This window comes from Pipistrellus kuhlii, unplaced genomic scaffold, assembly GCF_014108245.1.
Source record: "Pipistrellus kuhlii isolate mPipKuh1 unplaced genomic scaffold, mPipKuh1.p scaffold_m20_p_10, whole genome shotgun sequence".
NCBI lineage: Eukaryota > Metazoa > Chordata > Mammalia > Chiroptera > Vespertilionidae > Pipistrellus > Pipistrellus kuhlii.
The window spans coordinates 52,803,812-52,827,729 of NW_023425405.1; the positions used below are offsets into that span (position 1 = coordinate 52,803,812).

Genomic DNA, 23,918 nt, shown 5'->3' on the forward strand with positions numbered 1-23,918 from the left:
TAAATGAATAATAATATAAGAATAAACACTGTGTTTCATGTACTCACAACTATAAACTTACCTTTGGCATACCCTGAATAAGAGCTATCAGTGAGTTCTATGAGCCCGTTAGCTAATCATCAAACATGGAGGCAGATTTGAGAACCCCTAGAACTTGTAGCTAGTGTCACAATTCTTTAACAGGCTTGGAAGTCTGGAGGACTATGCCCCTAAACCTCATAATATGGTTAGCTCTGTGCAAGTACAATACAATGTTTGTTTATATATAAAATTACATTTACAGGTATTTTTATACTAGAGGCCTGGTGCACAAATTCCTGCATGGGTGGGGTCTCTCAGTCTGGCCAGCAATCGAGGCTGATTGGGGCCATGAGAGGTTGGCCAGCTGGGGGGAAGGGGCCAAGGGAGGTTGGCCAACTGGCCCAATCGGGGCCATTAGGGCCAACCAGCTGTTGGGAAGGACTGCGGGAGGTTGGCCAGCCATAGGAGGTTGGCTGTGGGAGCACACTGACCACCAGGGGGCAGTTCTTGCATTGAGCATCTGCCCCCTGGTGGTCAATGCGCATCATAGTGACCAGTCATTCAGTCATTCGGTTGTTCAGTCACTTTTATATAAAGCTAATATGCAAAGTGTCCCCTCGGGAGTTTGACCAGGAGTTCGATCGCTCACTATGACGTGCACTGACCACCAGGGGGCCATGTGGAACAAAGGAAGGCCCCAACCAGCAGCTGGAAGGCCCCAATTCGCCCTGATTGCTGACCTGGCCTAGGAAACCTACCTGTGCACAAATTTCGTGCACCAGGCCGCCAGTTTTTATATATATATAAAATGCATGTGACCTGAGGTACACATTCCAAAATATCAGCAATGGTTACATCTAGGTGCTGAGATATTATCATTTAGATGGCCTCCTTTTATGTTTGCTAATTTTCTACAACAAATATTTAATTTGTTTGTACTCAAAAGATGAATAATTTTAAATAATTATGTAGCGAATTCATCAACCAAGAAAAAACACACAAAATTACTCTTGATTGCTACAACCATCATTCTGGAGAGAGACCTGCAGCACATATTTTTGTCTTGGGTGATAATCAAGTATTACCACTAGGCATATCAGTTTCTATAATAGTTCCATAACATTTAACATGACAGCTGTCAATGGTGCAAAATCATTCCTCTCAGAAATAGGAACAAATGTCTGACATATATGTCTGTCATTTCTATATAGTAGAAATAAAACAATAACCACAATAGAAAAAGAAATAAAAAAAGAAAAGGGTACAAGAAAAAAAATAGAGAGTAAGATTTTTGTCTTTCTTCAATACTGATTTTTTCAATTGATTGTTATATGCATATAACTTAGGGATATGTTTGCAAAACTGGGATACTGGAGTAGATTTAGGTAAGGGTAAGAGAGCAGAGAAAAAAAGACCTGAGAAAAATGGCCTCAGCTGTATTTTCCATTAGCCACAATTTTATTCCTAATGGAGACATGTTTGGAATTCTGGACAATATAAGTGAGTTTGTTCAAAAATCAATAATGTCAAGCTGACACTACAGAACATACAAAAATGTTTCCTTAATGGAACAAAAAAAAAGAAGCCCAAGAAAGCAGGAGGGGGCAAGGACTTGCATATACCTTCTAAGTCCAAATCCACCACAGGTGGTCTCAAGTTTTTAAATGTAAAGAAAAGGCAAAATTACCAACATGTACTCCTCGTGTGATAATCAATTACCTAATGTAAAATGCTTGAAATAAATACACTTAGTATGGATTATGTCAGCTCTTCAATTAGGAATAAATTCACGGTCATTTCGAAAGCTGCTTTTAATAGTGTTCTTTGTGGCAACTTCTTTTCCCTTGGTACTTCTCATCATCCCACCTTAAGCTATCAGTCCCCCAACAGTGAACCTAAGAAATCAATCTGCTAATGTATAATTTGTAAGGCTCCTCCGACTAACAAATGGATAATTGATTCCTTCACAAATGCTGCATCCCCATGGATGCTGGGCGGAATGAATAAGGAACAGAAGATGGAATTTCGTTTTCCTTCGGTCAGAGATCCACTCGTTAGCAATCCCAACATCCACATGGCTGTTTGTTCATGCAGCTGTATGCTCTTTAGTCACACTTAGCCAGCAAACTGCACTTATCTTACATGTGCAAAAGTCTGTTCTTTATACTTGGGAAAAGCTCATTTTACTGCTTGTTTTACTCTTCCCTGATGATACACTCTAAGATAAGCAAGACCTCCATTACTATTTAAGAAGTCTCTGAAAAATACACCTAATTGTGTGGTTTTTTTAAAAATCTACAAAACATTTATTTTCTCACTGATTTACTCTATGACCAAAAATGCTTTACTTTTAACTATAATATAAATTCGCAAATCTTCTCCTTTGCTCTTGGATTTCACCTCTAGTTTCAATGAAATCCTTCCTTAAATTAAGGTGGAATAAATTACAACAGGCAATCTTGAAATTAGAAAACTCTTGAAAGTCTCAAATTATGGATTCAGTGAAAGCAAAAGTAAAGATGGAAAGGTCCCAGCTGGTTCCCTGGGAGATCTGCTCGATGTCCCCACAGTCTTGTATCCCCGTCGCTCCTAAACACCATGACAACTAGTTGTCGCCACCCCTCCATTGTCAATTATTCTCCCTAAAGTCACCAAGAACCTTCTGGAGCTCATGTGATGCGACCTCTTTCACCCTCTCTCAGCCACTGTGACAACTGACCCTGCTGATCACTGCTTTCTTCCAACCTCTCTTCCCTCAGTAGAGACAACCACATTCTCTCCATTATTGAACTTACCACAATGAGCCACATAAACACTACTGAAAAAAAGAATAAAATAATAAGGAACCTTTTTGTTATTTATGATCTTGTGACAAGAGCTAAATACACCATTCTTACCTAGCACATCAGTTTTTTGTTTTTTTTGTTTTTTTAAAAGGCTATATACTAAAACATGAACACACTGAAGAAACCTAAAACACTTTTAATTATCAAGTGAACATGCATAATAAATACTAATGGAAGAAACGGGGGGGGGGGGGAAATCTTACAATAAAAGATGAAGGACATGCCACTATTAAATTAAATACTACCAACCTAACATATTGAAGAAATGTTGAGAGCTTCCTCTTTGGAAACAACAGCTTATTAAAGGTCCTAGACAGTACAATCAAATAAGAAAAAGATACCCTATATAATAAAAGAGTAAATCAAATCGACCCTAAGGGCGAAAGGACTGGTTGCTATGATGCACTCTGACCACCAGCGGGCTGAGGCTCAATGCAGAAGCTGCCCCCTGATGGTCAGTGTGCTTTCTCAGGGGGAGCACTGCTCAGCCAGCAGCTGGCTCATGGCTGGCCAGTGGCAGCGCTAAGGATGTCTGACTAATGGACATCCCGAACTGCCAGAGGGATGTCTGACTGCCAGCTTAGGCCTGGTCCTGTGGAGAGCAGGCCTAAGCCGTCAGTCAGACGTCCCCTGAGGGGGTCCAGGACTGGGCCTCTACTAAAAAATAAAAACCCAGTACAGATGCAGAAAGAGAAGTGCTGTTGTGATGATTGGAAATGAAGACTGACAGGGCCCTGGTGGACCATGAGGAGTCCATCTCAGCTGATGAATTTCTTTTGGGGATTCAGGTCAAATGACTTTCTTCTTGGGAGTCCATATGGGGAACAAATAGGTTTCTTTCTTTGGTGTTTTAAAAACATGCTTGCTTATGTAACGAGGCTCTGTGAAATGGTTCCCAGTGCAGGTCTAGTGAATTGATTCCAGAAATTTTCTAGTAGAGATGTAGCAACTTGCTTTACACAATGCTTCTTTTGAGAACTGTTGAGGGATGACAACCTACTTGGGAAATTACTTAAAAGGGGAATTGATAAAGCAATGTTTTTTACACTGGAGAGCTTTATAACAATAATTTCTGTGGCAAAGGGTATAGCTGAATTTGTGATGATTTAAACTGTCTTCAGGTTACATAGGAAAAACAAGTTAGGCATTTTCTATTTGAGTAATAAGTTGGTCTCAGCTATTTAAAGTATCTGTATTGCCCTTTTCGGAGAGGTTATTTTTTCCCCATTTGTGAAAACACAAAGGCTTTCCTTTCCCAAATGTTTTTAGATAAATAGAATGTATTAGCAATGCTGCTGCTATTAAGTTGCAAATAAAAGTGAGAAAAAAAGAAAAAAATTAAGAATGTCTTTTCTCCTAACAGATTATTTCTTTGTCACTGATGGTATCGTGCACATGGAGAAATTAAGCAAAGGTATCTGTGGGCCCTGCTGAGAGGGTCACATAGCTTGGCAGTCATCATGGATGTGCACCGCGCTTGGCTTTCTGGAGCTGATTTTGTTCATGAAGTTTGTCCTCAGAGGTGTTGCATAACAGATGCTTAGGACTTGGGTGGTTTAAGAGGAAGCCCTCTGAGACTTAATCTTAAAGAATAATAATACATTTATTGTTCCTTTTCTAATCACATGGTTTCTGGGTTGATAATCCCATTTCTGTTATATTAACTCATAGGGGGAAATGTATATATATATATATATATGGACAGACTCTAGGACAAGCATGTCAAACTCAAAGGCTTTCATGGGCCAAATAAATGAGGCATATGACCTGTGGGCCATGCCTGCTCCAGGACAATGTTCTCTGGGGAAAAAAGTATTTTGGTTTCTGGAATTGTCATGTTAGAACCCTGTAGGCTAGGAATCTTGACAGCTTGGCCAGCTACTGAGGATACCTTATTCATGGTTTCCACCCTTCAGTTAAACCTATTTTAGCATTAAAATGTCAGTATTTATTTCTATTCTAAACTATTATTTGAAAAAATAATAATTACTGCTCCCAACAAGGTCCTGCCTTTTAATTGGATGGTGCATCTTTCCTAGGTCCTTGTTACTTTATCAGGAGGGGTCTAGTGGGCCAAAGTAAAGGTGGATTTATTTTTTTAATCTAAATACTGTAGCCAAGAAAAAGCCAATCTTTGCCTAACTGATGAACATCATCTCCTCAGAAGGTCTCACCTTTTCTGCTCCTCAGTGTTTACTTCCCTTTCTGTGATGTTTATATCCCCCATTATTCCCTGTGTAGGCCCTAGAGCCTCCTCTTAGCTTGTTCTTTCTTTTGCTGGTTGAGGATATTGCCACCACCCTTGTTAGAGTCTTTACTGAATCTCACCTGGGTTACTGCAGTGAAACCCAACTGATCTCCCCGCCTCACGTCTCTCCTAATCCGTCCTCTGCGGAGCTGCCCAAGTCGTCTTCCCACAGGAGGGCTGGGATTTGGTTACTCCCCTGACTGAACACACCTGAGTGCCTCCTTGATGCCTGAGGAATAAGGCAGAGCTCTTCTCGGCAGCCCCGAGGGCTCCCGCTGTCTGGGCTGCAGTCTCCTCCGCACCATGGCTGCAGGGCAGCTGGCATGGTTCTGTCGCTACTGCTGAACTGTGCCTTCCCACCTTTGCCTACGGAAATGCCCCGTGTCCCGCCTGCTTTGTGACACCTTCCTTATGGCCCCACACAGGGAGTTTGTATCTCATATTCAGTGATTGTTTCCTAGGCCTTCAGCAAACCTTCTGTAAGGATATGTAGGGAACAGCAAGAATAATTCGATGCAGCGCCCTGATCTCAGGTGAACAATGATCTATAATATAATGTGTTACATTTTAAAATAGAGGTCTTGGCAAGTGCTGGGATTAGAGACTGTATGTAAAATACCTTGAAGGCAGGCCTCTTTGTATCATGGAGAGCTATTGGTAATGTTAGTTCCTCTTTTGTTAAATGTACTTATTAGTCAATTTCTTTTCTGCACTATTCCCTTGCAATATTCTAGTCTGATAAATCTGCTTTCCTTTTTTTTTTTTTTTTTTTTATCACTCCTTTCTTTGTATCTTTTTTGGATACATGGATAAGCAAGGAAAATTGGCTCTGTTTAAAAACAAATACACTTAATTGGACTTCACACATTTATTTTTCACCATTTTGAAAACTGTCCGTTATATTTTTCAGGTCATTTATGTACCGAACACACAGATTCTTTTAACAATGGTTTTTCAGTAAAACAGACTGTTTTACAATGGTACCAGGCCTACCAACGGCACAGCGTCTGGTAGCTGGCAAGAGCTCAGTAATTCTAGCATGGATACCAGAAAGAGAAAGCTGGCTGGCTCCTTATGCTGTTGCTCACACTGACTTACTTAGATGTTCCCACTAAAGTTTTCCTCCGTCGTCTATCAAACTCAGTACTGTAGACAACCATCCAAGGCATCATGGAAGACGTCCCCAAAATGTCTACCCTCAACTGTTAGGCAAGTGGCCATTGCAAACTCTGGGGAGAGGGGAGAACGAGCTCTGACTCCGTTAGCCGTTCACCCATCTCTCTGGGGAGGACAACTGCAAGCTTGTAGCATCCCCGGGTCACTGTCTGAAACGTGAACAGGGCTTCCATAATGCAAAAGTCTCATAGGGGTAACATTTACCATCTTAATGTGCACCTGACCGAGCAGAGTGACAGCATGAGGATAAAAGAGGAAATGTGGACCAATAGCCCGATTTAGGCTTTTTCGAGCTACGCTTTAATCTGTGCCCAGATTGTGAGTAACTGTCTCGAAAGCATGTTGTGTGCAAGCCAGCCCCTCCTACCGTTCTCTGCCGGGATGCGGCAGGCATAGGCAGACGATGAAGTTTAACAAAAGGAAAACAGCTCTAGGAATCAGCAGTTTGCCCGCTTCCCAGGAAGCAATCCCCTCCAAATCCTACCTGTGTTTTTAAAGGTTGTTAGGATTTAAAAAGCGAACATCTATCTAATAAGCCTTCTGCAGACTGGTCCCTGCCGCTGCCTCTGCTGAGGGTGTACCATCCTGGCAGTGCACGGCAGGGGGGAAGTGTGGGCCTTTCACCAGTCGCTGGGCACAGGGCTATTGATCTTGGTCAGCAGGCAGGGAGAGCAGCCTGGGGTCTGAGGGGTGAGATGCGGTTGCAAATGGTCCTTGTAAGCTAACAGCATCTAAGTCACACCCAATGTGCTCTTCTGGGAGAGGTGGTTAGGAACTCCTGTTAGAGGATGTTTTTAAAGTTCATAAAAAGGTATTGGGGAATGTTTTTAATGAAAAGCAAAGACTGGTATATAAACTGCTTATAAATTTGACTGCAGAAAATTTAAACCCAAGTATTAACTTGGAACAATGATGACACAACAAATGGACAGAATTGTTTTCTTCCAAAGAGGTGAATCTTCCTCAAAACTTCTTTCCATTCTTCTCATTCCCAAATGATTTTTATTTCTGTTAGATTATTTCCAAGATATTAGTTAAGAATTTAACTCAAGGACATTCATTTTTTAATAGGGTAATTTATTTTTTGATCATTAGAGTGAAAGTTAAAGTGGCTAATTAGAGATACTTATGTGTATTTTTTACTATTAAACTGTATTTTTCTTGTGGGACTTACAGAATATTTATGAAGGCTATCTGGAGATACATGTAGACAGTATACTCTGCACCTTCAAGTAATTATTTCACATTTATTCACAGTAATTTAGCAACATCAAAGGAAAGCTATGATGAACCATAAAGCTACTTGAAGCACTATAGCTAGTTTGAAATCACTGTGAGGAGATTCATTTGTAGTTCAACTGAGTGATATTTGGGGAATATTTTTGAGCTCCTGTACTGGGAACAAACAGGAATCCCATATAGAAGAGAGATCATACTGTATTGGTTCTTTTCTGACTTATTTCACTCAGCATAATGCCTTCAAGATCCATCTGTGCATGAATTTGTGCACTGAGCCCCTAGTTATTAATAAAAAGTTTTTCTTTTAATAACATTTCACCTAGACATTGTATAGCATTATTTTAAAAGAACACAGATAGGAGTATTTTAAATGCTCCACTTAAATTAAAATGGATGACTATTATTAACTAAAGAAATGCAATTAAATACGTTCATAAAAGTACATTTTAAATGAAATTTGTATGTAAAAGATAATCCAGGCAAAATTTATAATCCTACCTAATAAAAGAGAAACATGTAAACTGACCATACCTTTGCTATGCCCACAAGACCTACCCACCAGTCAATCAGAGCAAGTATGCAAACTAACCCAACCAAGATAGTGGTTAATTTGCATATCCAGGCCAGAGCGAAGACTGAAGACTTGTAGAAAGAAGCCAAGCACTTTGGAGAAGCAAGCAAGTGGGGTGGGGGAGAAGGAAGGGAAGCAGGTGGGGCAGGGAGAAGGAAGAGAAGCAAGTGGGGCAGGGAGAAGGGAGGAAAGCAGGACAGGAGAGGAAAAGGGAAGAAACTAGGCAGGCAGGGGAGAAGGGAGGGAAGCAGGCAGGCAGGGGAGAAGGGAGGGAAGCAGGCAGGGTGGAGGGGAAGGGAGGGAAGCAGCGTGGCAGTGACTGCAGCAGGAAGCCCTATTGCAGGAATCTTCCAGCAAGGGGCATCTAGTATATACATATAAACAAACCTTTTTCTTTATAAGTTCATCTTTAAAATTTTTAGCATATACTATAACATTCAGTTATGTAAGTATATACCTACATACTTACACACATATATATATATATATATATATATATACAGATAATATGCTTAGCACTCTGATTTAATCGACAAATATCTTTTATGCCATTAAAACAAACTGCTAATATTCTAAAACACAGTTTTTGCATGATACTTAGCTCATACATTATTTTATACTGTATACTTATATTTATACTGTATACGTACCACATCAAACTTCTGAGTGATGTTTCCCTGGACATCAAGTAAATAAACCTTGCCATAATGTGTGCCCAGTGCCAAAAACTGTAAGAACAACAAAGAGGTCAGTTTATTAATGTACCATTAAAACACAATTACTAATAAAACCATTTTCAAACTCAAGACTCTTAATGCATAAGTGATCTGTAATGCCTCAGAAGATATCAGTCCTTGGAGACGGTCTATTTTCAGCTGGAGGGAAATAACAGGACAGGGCCTACTTTATTGTGATAGTGCAAGCCAGCTGTCAGAATGACTCATGAGGACCCTCATCTGCTGACAACTAATGGTGTGTATGTGGTCTGTACACAATGCCTGATGGACTGAGGCAGCAAATTAAAATGCAGCTATGAAAGCATGACCAACCTAAGGTTGAACTCAAAGTCAGAAGGGAATTATTAAGCAACTCGCCTCCATTTGTGGCAAGTGTGTAAATTTGTGCCAACATTTAAATTCAACCTATATACACACCAACAACAAAGTACTATTATTTTAGAAAGAAAAATCCATGCCATATCTAGAGATGAAAAAACTCAGATGTACTTATACTATCAGTTTAGCATTAGAATGCCTCTATAAAAATTAATGTATAATACTGAGTGTAAATGTTTGTATTTTAATACAAAAAAAATCCTTTTCTGTCACAAAATAACTGCTGAGCTCCATATTCATCTTACGATATGAAACTAGTTCATATCTCCTACTGTTCTTTTAATCTGCACTAACCTCAATAAATCAGAAGAAACTTTAGGACTACCTGATATGACATGAGATTTTTCTTCCTTTTTATTTCTTTACATACTACTCAGATAGTTCCAAAATTCTCTATTTCATTGCATGTAAGCATGCTTCATTGCAACCAATAATGAAACGCTCACATTTATAGGCACTACTAAGCATTTCAGTCAAGCAGCACAATCTTTTAAAAATAACCTTATAGAAAGTCAAGATTTAAAAAGATTTATCAAAATGGAATTGCATAAAACGTAATTTCAGTTCAAGCACTTAAAATACGAAGCTCCCTTAAAGAGGAGTCACAGAAAGGGAAAAGAAGGGGTTCATTGGAAATTCATCCCCAGCAATGCCTTTCACTCCTGCAAGGTTGCCTTTTTTAAAGAAGAAAAAAGTCCCCCGGGTAAGAAAATCAATACTGGTTAATAAAACATCAGATGTGCAGACATAACTAGGTATGACGATTCCGCTGCACGGGCCTGCCTGAATGCACCAGGTGCCATGCCGATTACTCATCCAGGGCAGACACAATCCTGGTGAAAAGAGGAGGCCTGGGCCCTGGGAAGGGAAGGGCCAGGAGTTAATTCTGGGGGGACGTTGGTTGCGTTGCATATATAAACAAACCAGGATGTTTCCTCCAAAACAAAGATCATTCTAATCGGAAACAGAGGACTCAGATGGTTGTAATATTTTCCTCTACAGTGACACTCACCATATTTGAATTAAAAAACACACACACAATACTAGTAACTAAAACCAAATAGTACTCCACCTCGATATACCCCAAGTAATCTGAAGTACTGACTTCCTCATAAATACTATATTTAGTTTGTTAGAAACGTTTTAAGGGTTGGAGCCTTAAAACGTTTTACTATTAAGTCATTCTCTGACATCTCTGTGAAGGCCATATTTGAACTTCCAATTATATTTTATTTAATTAGTTTTAAAGGTTCTATGTAGGGTAATTTATCCAAACGTTAATCCCTTCCCTTTTTCTTATTTTATTAATTACTAGTTTAATCCATTTAATATTTAAGATCTGAGACATAAAATAATTATTTTGATTTTATTGTTTAACTTAAAACTATAATTACTTTAGAATGTTGGGGAGAAGGGGGAGGAGTGGTTTTCATGATAAGCTAGTTTTGTTTACAAAAATATTTAATCATTTAAATTAGATAAATTACTGCGGTTCTCTTTTAAAATAACTTTATGTGCTTAAAAAAGAATCCAAGTTTGATAAGCCAATTGAGAGGTCTTCAAAAATTTATTTAACTATGAAAATTATTGATGAGGCATACTTACATTTGCTAATGCTTTCGACTTATTAGGTCTAGTAATAATTAATGTCGTTTTCTAATATATTTTTTTTTAAATCGAATTTATTTAAACAATACAACAAAATTTAATCAACAATATAGTTGCCGTTGTTTTCTACTACTTGTGCCCAACGCTCAGGAAGCATTTTAATCCCTCTGTTGTAAAATTCTTGTGATTTTGATGCAAAAAATTCGGTCAATGCATTTTTGAGGCATTCTTCATTATTAAATTTTTTTCCAAGAAGAAAGTTTTGCAAAGAACGAAACAAATGGCAATCGGAAGGGGCAATATCAGAATATGCAGGTTGAGGGAGAACTTCCCATTCCAACTGGCGCAGTTTTTCAGCAGTGATTCTTGCAGTATGCGGTCGTGCGTTATCGTGGTGAAGAATTACGCCCTTCCGATTAATCAGCGCGGGTTCTTTTTCTCTTAAAGCTTGGGCTAACCTTTCCAATTGGGCACTATACACTGCACTTGTAATGGTTTGGTTAGATGGTAAAAGTTCATAATGAAGAATTCCTTTAAAATTCCACCAAACACACAACATCACTTTTTTCGCATGCAAGTCAGGTTTTGGCGTGGGCTGCGGAGCCTCATTTTTGTCCAACCATTGAGGCCGCCTTTTCAAATTAACATACAGCACCCATTCTTCATCTCCTGTAACAATTTGCTCTAAAAACGGCAAACGGTTTTGACGAGAGCGGAGCGAACTGCAAATTGTGTCTCTTTGATTACGGTTGTTGTCGGTCAACTCATGAGGAACCCATTTTCCAAACTTTTGGACTTTGCCAAGTGCACGCAATTGATTGGAAATTGTTTTTTGTGAACAATTTAAAGTTGTCACAAGCTCTTGTTGGGTAATTTGAGGATTTTGCACCAAAAGAGCTTGAAGAGCTTCTTGATCAAAATTGGACACACGGCCTCGACCACTCTTGTCATCTAACGAAAAATTTCCCTCGCAAAATTTCTCAAACCAACGTTGGCATTTTCTGGCGCTAACTGCATCTTGACCAAGAGCACTACAGATGTTTTTTGCAGCCTCACTTGCTTTTCTTCCTAATTGGAACTCGTAAAGCATGCAGTGCCGAATATGCTCTTCATTCGCCATCTTCTTAGCCCTGGTTTTGCAACAAAAACCAAACCAAACACAAACTTTTTCAAGCAAAACTTGTTAATTGCACTTCACACGTTCTGTAGATATCACGTGTTTGAAGGTTATGTCAATAAAAGTCAACGCCAAGCAAGATTTTAAACGAATGTTTAAAAACGACATTAATTATTACTAGACCCGATACTTACAATACAACACACCAGAAGGCAAAATTGGCCACAAATCACAAATGTAAATACAAGTCCTTTAAATGTGACTATCTTTCCAGACATTAAAATTTGTAGCTATTGAAAAAAAAATTTTTTTTATTCTGACAGCACCTCTAATCCAGGATGAGTAAAGAATAAATATATCTTTATTAGCTCCTTCCAGGTTTAATTACAGAAACTTGACCCATTTTATGAAGTATCAGATTGTGCACCCAATCCTTTTGAACACTCCCCTAACATAACTGCTTTTACTGGGCTTTTTGTTGTTGTTACTGTTTTGGTTTCCTTTTTAAATATATTTTTATTGATTTCAGAGAGGAAGGAAGGGAGAGAGATAGAAACATCAATGATGAGAGAGAATCATTAATTGGCTGCCTCCTGCATGTCCCATACTAGGGATTGAGCCGGCAACTCAGGCATATATGCCCTAGACCAGACTCAAACCCGGGACACTTCAGTCTGCAGGCCGACACTCTATCCAGTGAGCCAAACTGGTAAGAGTGACTGGACTTTTGTACGTAACAAGTAGAAGTGACAAGCCAGGAATTGGGTCAAAGTTGGGGAGTTTGCCTCTTGTGAAAGACAGAGGCTCATTCCTGGGGCTCACGGGGCAATAGTTGAAACTGCCTGGCTTCCAATACTCCAATTATGACACATTTTGTTTTGGTCCAAGAACGGTCTAAGGGTGCTGTACAGTATTTAGTCTGAACTCAGAAAGTTGGTGGGGGCTTTGTTACAGCAAAGACTCAGATGTGGAATAGATTAATTAACACATATAATATACATTGAGTGGCGAGATTATTATGATCTCTGAACACATAATAATCTGGCCACTCAGTGTGTGTGTGTGTGTGTGTGTGTGTGTGTGTGTGTGTGTATTAGAGGCCTAGCGCATGAATTCATGCATGGGTGGGGTCCGGCCAGCCTGGCCAGGGTAAGGTGACATGGACTGATACAGAGATGGTCGAACTCCTGGTCGAATTCCTTTAAAGATTCCACAAACTTTAACAGTATATTGTGTGAACTCCTGGTCGAACTCCTGGTCGAGGGGACAATTTGCATATCAGCCTTTTATTATATAGGATATACACTGAGTGGCCAGATTATTATGTGTTCAGAGATCATAATAATCTGGCCAGTGTATATGTAAAAGTGTGGGGTCATTCTACTGATTCCTAATACCTCAACATAATCCCTTCTACTCTTATGAAAGCATTGAGTTCCACACTATTTCTAATCTTAATACTTTTCTATTATCTACTACTTATGATTTGAGGAATTAAGTGATAGTCTTTCCAAGAACCACTTACTATAAATCTTGTACATCCAACCTAAATTCTACTTGATACACCATTACAGTGTGCTCTCTGTGTGTACAAATACATATATATATATATATATAATTTTTTTTCATCATTGTTTGGATTTTTTGTGGTGAGGAAGAAGAGAGGAAGAGTGGCAGAAGACACAATTACAGTGAAAAATCACCACTGAAAGCATCAGGACTCCAAAGGATAAGCAAACTTGACTTACACAAGAATCATCTACAAGGGTTCCCTTACCTTGTCATGGACTGTCATGCAGCTAGCAGCATCCTTTTGAAGGATTTCAGTTACCCCATTGGAAAGCCTTTCATACTTAAGTTTGGGTTCCTCTTCACTCTCTTCTTCCTGCACAGAAAGCAGAGAAAATGACAGTTGCCATGGATTTATCTGTCCAAGACTCAAAATGTATTTCTTAAGGGGAACCCAGAGATGGTTCCCTCAGTGATCATCAGTAACTACAGCCATAGCTCAAGGTAAGATCTTCATGTTTCACTTTCCCAACTAGGTGTATCAACTGCTACAACCGTGCTGGTAGAATAATTTCAAAAGTTGAAAACAGGATTACACACATAAAGTTACTAATAGTAATCCACTGTGGCATATTAAATACAAAACTGTCTGACCCACCCTGCAGACATATGTCAAAGAGTCAGCAAAATACCTGTCTTTATGACCTGGTCACAAAGACTCGTAGCAGTAAGACAGGAATATAATAAACCTCTAAAGGACATTATTACCGTATTTTTCGGACCATAAGACGCACCAGTTTTTAGAGAAGGGAAATGAAGAAAAAAAGATTCTGAAACAAATAGTGTCCTAAAATATTTTATGTGCATTAAAACCCAACATCACAGTCATAAACACATATAATCAACCTTGTAAAGTAAACAGCAGCATTTAGAACCATTTTAGAGCCGGGCAAGCACACAAAGACCACACAGAGCCGGGCAAGTAAAAAAACTTTTTTTAAAAAGTATATGTGTAGGCTATATTTGGACCATAAGATGCAGGGACTTTTTCCCCCCACTTCTGGGGAAAAAAGTGCGTCTTATGGTCCGAAAAATACGGTATATTTCAAGAGTATTAATATTTTTGTCAGATTTGAGAACATCTTAATTAGAAAACATAATCACAAAAACAAGATCAAAGTAAAAGAAAATTGTAAATTTTATATAAAGCAAAATGTATTCTTCCCCTTCAGATAAAAAATATTTTAACATTTCTTTTAAATAACTGGTAATCCATGAACAATCATTATTTATTTAGTTTATGTTAGAAAATATTGTTTACTCTCATATAAATAAATCTACATATGCATTAAAATTTCTTAACCAGCCATGGCTGGTGGCTTAGTGGTTGAGTGTCAACCCATGAACTAAAGGGTCACCAGTTCAATTCCCAGTCAGATATATACCCAGGTTGTAGGCTCAATCTCCAGTAGGGGCACAAAGGAGGCAGTCTATTAATGTTTCTCTCTCACTGATGTTTCTATCTCTCTCCCTTCCTCTCTAAAAATCAATAAAAATATATTTTAAAAATATATTATATATATTCTTCAGATGAGGATTAACAAAATAATAATAAAATAAGTTTCTTAATCATTTTATATGTAATATTACTAACTTTATATGTTTAACCTCAGTGTTGAAACAGCATCATAAGATATCCTGAATTCTCACAGTAAGTTAGGAAATCTCTAATAACTATAATGGCCATTAATTAATAAATCAAGGATAGTTATAAAAATTACTACAGTGATTCTGAAAAATATTTTACTTTATTGCATTGGTATGTAATGAGAAACCAAACAATGTGTATATATCAATACTTGTGATAGGATAAAGCTGGCCAAAACAGAAGTTCACAAAAATCATCTACTCATGGGCTACACCTGGGCTACAGGGAAGATGTCAGCTTGGGTTGCAACCATCTGAAGGTTAAAATGGGGTGAGAGTATCAGCTTCCAGGATAATTCATTCAAACAGTTGGCAGGCTGGTGCTAGCTGCTGGCAGGAGGCTTTACAGTTCCTTGTCTCATGGCCCTCTCCTTGGGACATGACAGGTGACTTCCCCCAGAGTAAGTGATCCAAGAGAAAGCAAACTGGAAGCGTCAATGGTGCATACGACCTCGCCTCAGAGTTCGTACACTGACACTTCAGTGGTATTTTATTGATCATACAGGTCAGTCATGATTCAGAGTGAGAAGGGAGGACACAAGCACAGGAATAATACGAGGTGAGGATCATCGGAGGCCATCGTGTAGTCTAGCTATAGGAGTAGTAATTATATTTTAAAAGCAATAAACCTGATTTAAAGAAATCAGTATTCCACGCATATGATGAGCTGTCAAATTTCCTTCTCCAAGTACATATTGTTTATTTAGTTATAGTGTTAAAATCAAAACAATGTTAACTACTATTAGTTTTGCAAGAATAACTTTAAGAACTAATAACAACAAATGGACATATAAGAAGCATGGTTATCTAAAAGACCAATACTTTCTTTAAAAAGTAACTAATGATCATCAGCCCAACCCAAGGAGCATTACAAGTGACCTATTATTAAAATATGAAATCGTTCATTAACCAAGTATAAAGAACCTAGAGGAAAAAAGGAGAAAAAAAAAGAACCTAGAAAAAGGAAAATCGCAAACAAAGCAACAAGTAAACACTTCTACTTATGTACTCACAAGCAAGAAACAGAAATCATTACGAAGTTAACATTAAATGTGGCAAAAATGATGTGTGCATTCCGAAGTATTGTAAATGCGTTAAATACAAACTGAATCCTGAATGGTAGTCTTTATAATAAGATGCCACATGTTGCTCTAGTCTGGACATCAAATGTGCATCTAACGTGAAAAGTTAATTCTAGCCTCTTGACTATTTTGCATAAAAGCACTCATCCACGGACCATTAGATAAAGTTACTGTAAATAAGGTTTGCCTGTCTTATTTATAAGTGAAAACTAAAAAATTCCTTTCACACAAATATATAAAAAATAAATACTTTCACAACACAGTTCACTGGAGCATTCGTGCCAGGCTTCAAAAACCATAAATAAAATGAAAACTCCAATATTAGGCACTTGATGTAGCATTTCACACTTTCCTGACAGGTATCTTTTATGTTAAGTTAAAAGCAGGCTAACGGTGAATTTTTAAGCTTTTTTTTCTGCTTGCTGTAAACAAAGGAAATGGAAAGTGATTCAAAAATACAATTCACAGAAGTTATTCTACTGCTACAGACTATATATCACATTTTAATAAAAAAATTTAAAAAAAAATCAAGCAGATTTATATAGAGTTTCACTTTTAAAAAAAAAATAAACACACAAAAAAGACTTCTGTACAACTTGAACTTTCAAGGAAAAACATCCAGTGTTAATAAAAAGCAAATCAAAAATTTTTTTGAAATTTTCATAATCGGGCAAACCTACAAATAAAACCATCAACAGTGGTGAGTTGAGATGACAGTTAACTGCGTTTCTATGACAACCTAGTGGAGCAGTACAAGTCCTGAGCTGCAGCTAAGCAGAGGTATGAGCAGAGTGACATTTACCCATACAAGAAAAATTTGCAGCTTTCCTTTAAAAAGAATCAATTCTTCAACAAACATGGACTTTCACTCAAGAGCATAGCACTTTTAATTCAAGACAAGTCCTTTAAACCACTGCACAGGATTCTAGAACACTCTGAAAATAAATTTCACATCACAGTCATTCTTACTGAATTTCAAACTTAAAAGCAGAAAAACAAAACTAAACTAAAATAATAACTTTTGGGATAACAAATTAGGGCAAGCCTCTTATTTTGTTACCAACATTAAAGGTACATTTGCATGGAGGGAGTCCTGTCATCTAATTTAGATGGGTATACCAATGAGAATACAGCCCTTGTCACTCGATAATTTCAAATTCGGGTATAAATTTTTTGGTGTGTGCAACCAATTTTTCATGCCGTTTTAATGTTATCCATACCTTCATACTGGTACATTTTATAAACCATTACAATCCAACTGAATGCTTGGATTTTATTTTATTTTTTTAATGTGTGTTACATGAATTCTGGAGGTTAACAGAAGGATCACTACATTTTCTGTTGTTACTATTACTATATAGAACTTAAAATTTTATTTCTGGATACTACTTATTAAAATCCAATTTTGTCTGGCTTTATCTCCCCCACCCTCTCCCCCCCCCCCAAAAAAAAAAAAAAAAATACCGGAGCCTGGGCGAGTGTATTTTGAAGAAGTGGCGTCAGAAAAAGTTTAAGTTTAAGAAATTAGGCTCTCAAAAGAAATTTCAATCATTGCACTGTTGATATTTGGCTCTGTTGACTAATGAGTTTGCGGACCACAGCACTAGACTGAAGAGGAGAGGTAAAATAGATACAAAGCCCAAGTTAGTGAAAAATACCACCAATTGAGCACTCCTAGACAATTCACAATCGATGGCCTTTATCCCACCCAGCTTCACCTGTGAGAAAGATCTCAACTGAACCTCTAAGAACTTTAATAAGGCGATTGATTGGTTTCCTTGGTCTCATGCCATAAACTACATCTCACCAGGGACAAATCTTTTTAATAAATATCCAGTATTTTTAAAAATATATTTTATTGATTTTTTTACAGAAAGGAAGAGAGAGGGATAGAGAGTTAGAAACATCAATGAGAATCATCGATCAGCTGCCTCTTGCACGCCTCCTACTAGGGATGTGCCCGCAACCAAGGTACATGCCCTTGACCAGAATCGAACCTGGGACCTTTCAGTCTGCGGGCTGATGCTCTATCCACTGAGCCAAACCAGTTTCAGCAAATATCCAGTATTTTAAAGCTAGACATAATAGGGAACACTCACATACTAAAAAAAACAAAACAAACAAACAAAAAAAACACCTTGTTAAAAAATTCAATTTAAACTTCCACACTGAAAAAACAAGTATTAACAAAAAGTGGATTAATAATCAACCATGAATAGAAAGGTATAAAATAAAGTCTTTCCTCCTCTAGAACATTCTCTATAGAATTCTAATTACCTTAAGGAGAACTGAAATATTCAAAATTGGTAGTCAACCTTCTAAGTTTAAGAAACAAAAAAAGCTATCAAAATCTAATATCAAAACATTTCAATTTTAGAAAATTTACATTTTAAATAATTCTCTTCATTAATCATAGCCTATGGCATATTAAAATATTTGTTTTTATTACTATTAGAAAAGATAAAGGGAGAACAAAAAAAAAACCACACAAAATAAAACACAGTTGATATCAAATACAAATAAGACTTTTTTTAAGTATAACTGAAATTATACTGTAAGTCAATCAAAGCATACAATTTGAGTCTCAAAAAACACAACTAACAACATTTTTAAAAGATCTATTCACTATATTATCAACAAAGTAACATAAGTACTCAAAAACTACAAATCATTGTATCAATCACATATAATTATACATTTATATGAAACTATAACAGTATCAATAAATGTACATGGACAATACAAGACATCTCCAAATATGCTATTGATATATTAATCTTGAGCCTTTCCAGAAAAAAAGTTCTATGATGAGAAATACTGTATAAAAATATAAAACGCATATGGTTAAATAAGTGGTCTTCAGCAGGAGGTGGTTTTGTGCTCCTAGGACATTTATTTATTGGGCAATGTCTAGAGACATTTTTGTTATCACATCTGAGTGGGAGGAGATGGTGCTATTGGCATCTAGGGGGTAGAGGCCAGGGATGATGCTAAACATCCTACGATGTACAGGACAATCCCCCAGAACAAAACATTATCTGGTCAACAATGTTAAGGTTGAGAAATCCTGGGTTAAATAAATTTCAAGAGATTATTGTATAAACATTAAAATCTATTTTTTAAAGAATAATAATGAAGAGAAATGTTCTCAAAACATTGTATTAGGTGAAAAAGTAGGTCATAAAATCTGCTTTGTATGATCCAAATTTTATTGAAGAAATGTACATACATACATGGGGGGAAGGGGATCAGAATAATAACCATAATAGTAAGCTCCTGTGATTCAGTCTCTTCATCTATAGAATGGAAGTGATAATAGGAACCCATATCACAGGGCTGCAATCATCATTCCGGAAAACAGAAAATATTGTAAAAATCACTCGTGAGCTATTACCGATATTTTCTAAATTTTCCAAAATAAACATGTACTATATTTACTACAAAATAAGTATATGACAGTCCTAACTGGCTTGGCTCAGTGGATAGAGCGTCGGCCTGTGGACTGAAGGGTCCCAGGTTGATTCCAGTAAAGGGCATATGCCCAGGGCTGTATGCTGAGGCATGCAAGAATCAAGGATTCTCTCTCATCATTGATGTTTCTCTCTCTCTTTCTCCCTTGCCCTTTCTCTCTGAAATAAAAAAATATATTTAAAAAAAGTAAGTGTATGACAAAAATAAGTAATATTTTAAAGCCATTGTTCAACATCCTCTTCAAAATTTTTGTATTTACTGAACTAAGATTCTTATCTCTGAAAGCTGCTTTCCTTACCATAGCACTTTGGAAAAGTGAGAAAAAATTGAGCCTCTAATAATTGAAGAGCTCTTCTTAAGATTCACAAGATATGCAGTCTTCATAAACCCTGGCCTCTCCTTTGCCCTGTAGTATCAGAATTTCATGTTCAAGTGAAGAAGGGAAAAAATAAGGTGAAGGTTCTCATGCCCTAAGCCAAACACCATAAACAGGTTCAAATCCCATCATTTATTTTATATTGGGGAAGCGATAAGAATATATAGAGGACCAAAAGTGAAAAAGAAAAAAAAAAAAAGCAAATAAGCTTTTCATTTCCTTCCAGCCACATGGAATAAGCTTATCAATCTCCAAGATGTGACATTCAGGTGGACAATTCCCACCACTAAAGCCAACATAACCCTTCTTTCCTTTCTTCTTTCCTTCCTTAGAAGCAGGGTTTATGCCTTTTCATTGTTCTGACCTTCACCTACCAAAATTGTGGACACCTAATAAAGTAGAGTAGAATGAAAAAAAAAAAAAAAAAAAAAAAAAGTCTGTGGTAACAGCAGGCTGAATTTAGAAAGAAGATTTTTTTTAAGACATTCTCATTAAGATTTCCAGCCAGGAAAAGACAAATCATCCAACATCAGCCAAAAGGAACCTCAGTGATCATCTGAGCTACGTATTAATTTACAGACAGGGTGGCTATTTGAAACAGTATAAATTACAATTACAGACAAATATAGAGAAATGAAGCTCTATCACCTTCTAACAGTAAGAGGTCCTGCCAACTGAATTTTCATGCAAATTAGATTTATTTATAATTTATGTTTATTTTTATATAAAAAAGAATATGCTCCAGTTCTTGGGATTATCTTATATTTTAGAGGGGATTGCAAAGAAGCACCCTACTAGCTACCCCCATCGAAGTCTCTGACAGCTTATCAAAAGTTTCTATGAAGATAAAAACCTACAATAACATTAAAAATTAAGATAAATGATTATCAAAATCAAGGGGAAAGCTAATACTTATCTTTAATGTGAATTAGAATTCATGACACACCTTGACTTGTTTGATGAAAACATAAACTACCTGACCAAAAAGTAGAAAGATGCTTTCAGCAAACCCACCTCCATGCCCAAGACTTGGAGCCTGCTCCTCTAGACTAGGGGTGTCGAACTCAATCAGAGAAGGGGCCAAAATCTAAAATCCAGCCTAAATCGCGGGCCAAATGGTTTACTGAACAGTCATAAACTGTCATTGTGATGGAAACACAGCGGAGTGCAGTGATGACAGCGTGGTGCGGGCCACATTGCAAGGCCTGGCGGGATGGATTTGGCCCACGGGCCTTGTGTTTGACACATGTGCTCTAGACCAAGCAGACACCCTCCTCACCCCTTAGAACTTGTCCTCCAAAAGAAGGTGACCCTCTGCAGCCATGGGCCATTGTTTCTCCACACCAAAGAGTTCAGCCCTGGCCACCAACTGTCTCCATCCTTCTCTTCCAGGCAGAGACGACAGCACATAACAGCAGGGCAGTGCATTATGGAGAGTCTAGGAGCCTCAGCACAAGCACTGCAGGACCAAAAGAACACTCATCGCAGGAAGAGTGTCTAATTGGATGTCTAATTGACATTTCCATCTTAAAATACTCAAATTGAAGCTTCTGATCTACCCACCACCACCACTACCATCTCACCCTGAGCACCAAAACCAGTTATGACCAGTCTTCACCTACCTCAGTTAACAACTCTACCTATCTTGTTGCTAAACCCGATTTCTCTTTCACTTACACCTGCAAATCCTAGTCAGCAAATATCCTGGATCTACTTCAAAAATCCCCTAAGTCCTTTATCGCCTCTAACAAGAGTTCCCAAAGCCTCCTAACTAATCTTGCTGCTTCCTACTTGCTACACACCACTACCCCAGAATACTTTCAAGCAGCATCTAGAATATTCTTACCAAAACAAAGCTGCTGCCACAGCAAAAGAAACCATCAGCAAAATGAAAGGGGAGCCCACTGTATGGGAGAACATATTTGCCCACGATACATCTGCTAAGCAGTTAATTTACAAAATATATAAGGAACTTAAACAATTTAACAAAAGGAAAATAAATAATCCAATTAAAAATGAGCAATGGATCTGAATAGACATTTCTCCAAAGTGGACATACAGATGGCCAAGAGACATATGAAAACATGCTCAACGTCACTAATCATCAGAGAGATGCAAATTAAAAGGAGAATGAGATATCACCTCACACCCACCAGAATGGCTACCATCAACAAATCAACAAATGACAAATGCTGGCAAGGATGTGGAGAAAAGGGAACCCTAGTACACTGCTGGTGGGAATGCAGACTGGGGCAGCCACTGTGGAAAAGAGTATGGAATTTCCTCACAAAACTAAAAATGTAACTGCCGTATGATCCAGTGATCCCACTTCTAGGAATTCAACCTAAGAATCCTAAAACACTGTTTACAAAGAATAGATACACTCCTATGTTCATAGCAGTATAATTTACAACAGCTAAGATCTGGAAACAGCCCAAGTGCCCATCAGCAGATGAGTGGATAAGGAAGATGTAGTACGTTTATACCATGAAATACTATGCAGCAGTATAAAAGAAGGACCTCTTACACTTTGAGACAGCAATGGAGGGACCCGGAGAGTATTATACTAAGGGAAGTCAGCCAGTCAGAGTAAGACAAGTATCACATGATCTCATTCATGTGGAATCTAATGAACAAAATAAACTGATGGACAAAATAGATCCAGAGACAGAGACTTAAAAGCAAGGAACAGACTGATGAATCTCAGAGGGAAGGCAGGGAGAGTGAAGGAGAGATTAACCAGAGAACTTATATGCATAACCCACGGACACAGACAATAATGTGTAGTGAAGGCCTGATGGGGAGCATGGACAGGTGAGGTCAATGGGGGGAAAAAGGGGAACATCTGTAACACTTACAACAATAAAATTGATTGATTAAAAAAACAATGACTCTCCTGCTGGGCTGTGGTGGTTCAGTGGTTGAGCATCCACATATGAACCAGGAGGTCATGGTTTGATTCCCAGTCAGGGCACATGCCTGGGTTGTGGGCTTGATCCCAGTGTGGGGAATGCAGAAAGCAGCCAATGATTCCCTCTCATCATTGATGTTTTTATCTCTCTCTCCCTCTCCCTTCCTCTCTGAAATCAATAAAAATCCTATCTAATGAAAGGGTAATATGCAAATTGACCATCACTCCAACACACAAGATGGCTGCCCCCATGTGGTCAAAAATGACTACTCCCATGTGGACACAGGATGGCCAGCAGGGAAAGGGGACCCTCTGCAAGGGAGGGCAGTTGTGGGCGATCAAGCCTGCAGGGGAGGGCAGTTAGGGGTGACCAGGTCAGCAGAAGAGGGAAGTTGGGGGAGACAGGGCCTGCAGAGCAGGGCAGTTGGGGGGGGACCCAGGCCTGTAGGGGAGAGCTGTTGGGGGGGTGGGGGGGCAGGCCTGCAGGGGAGGGCAGTTAGGGGCAAACAGGTGGCAGGGGTACAGTTAGGAATTAATCAGGATGGCAGGGGAGTGGTTAGGGGGTGATCAGGCTGGCAAGCAGAAGTGGTTAGGGGCCATCGGAAGGCAGGCAGGTGAGTAGTGGGAGCCAGCAGTCCAGGTAGGATCGGGCCTAAGCGGGCAGTCGGATATCCCTCTAGGGGTCCCAGATTTAGAGGGTATAGGCTGGGCTGAGGGACACCCCTTCCCTGTGCATGAATTTTGTGCACCAAGCCTCTAGTATATTAATAAAAACAACAATGACTCTCCAATGGCTTCCCATCTCACAGTAAAAATCAAAGTCTATATATTGACTTACAGGCTCTATGTTCTTGGCCACTCATTACCTCATATGCTGCCACACAGTTCCAGCCCCACTCACATCCTTGAAGATGTCTAGCA

General features: G+C 38.4%; 1 protein-coding gene across 2 annotated transcripts in view; it reads right to left on the minus strand.

Annotated features, from left to right (window-relative positions):
• VPS41 (VPS41 subunit of HOPS complex) overlaps positions 1-23,918 on the minus strand; it is a 113,198-nt gene that overhangs the window by 81,266 nt on the left and 8,014 nt on the right. For both annotated transcript variants that reach the window (XM_036429762.2, XM_045578601.1), the window contains exons 3-4: positions 13,719-13,826; positions 8,752-8,829 (exon numbers count right to left, since the gene is read on the minus strand). In XM_036429762.2, the coding sequence (XP_036285655.1) occupies positions 8,752-8,829; positions 13,719-13,826 (186 nt within the window). The remainder of the gene's footprint in view (positions 1-8,751; positions 8,830-13,718; positions 13,827-23,918) is intronic.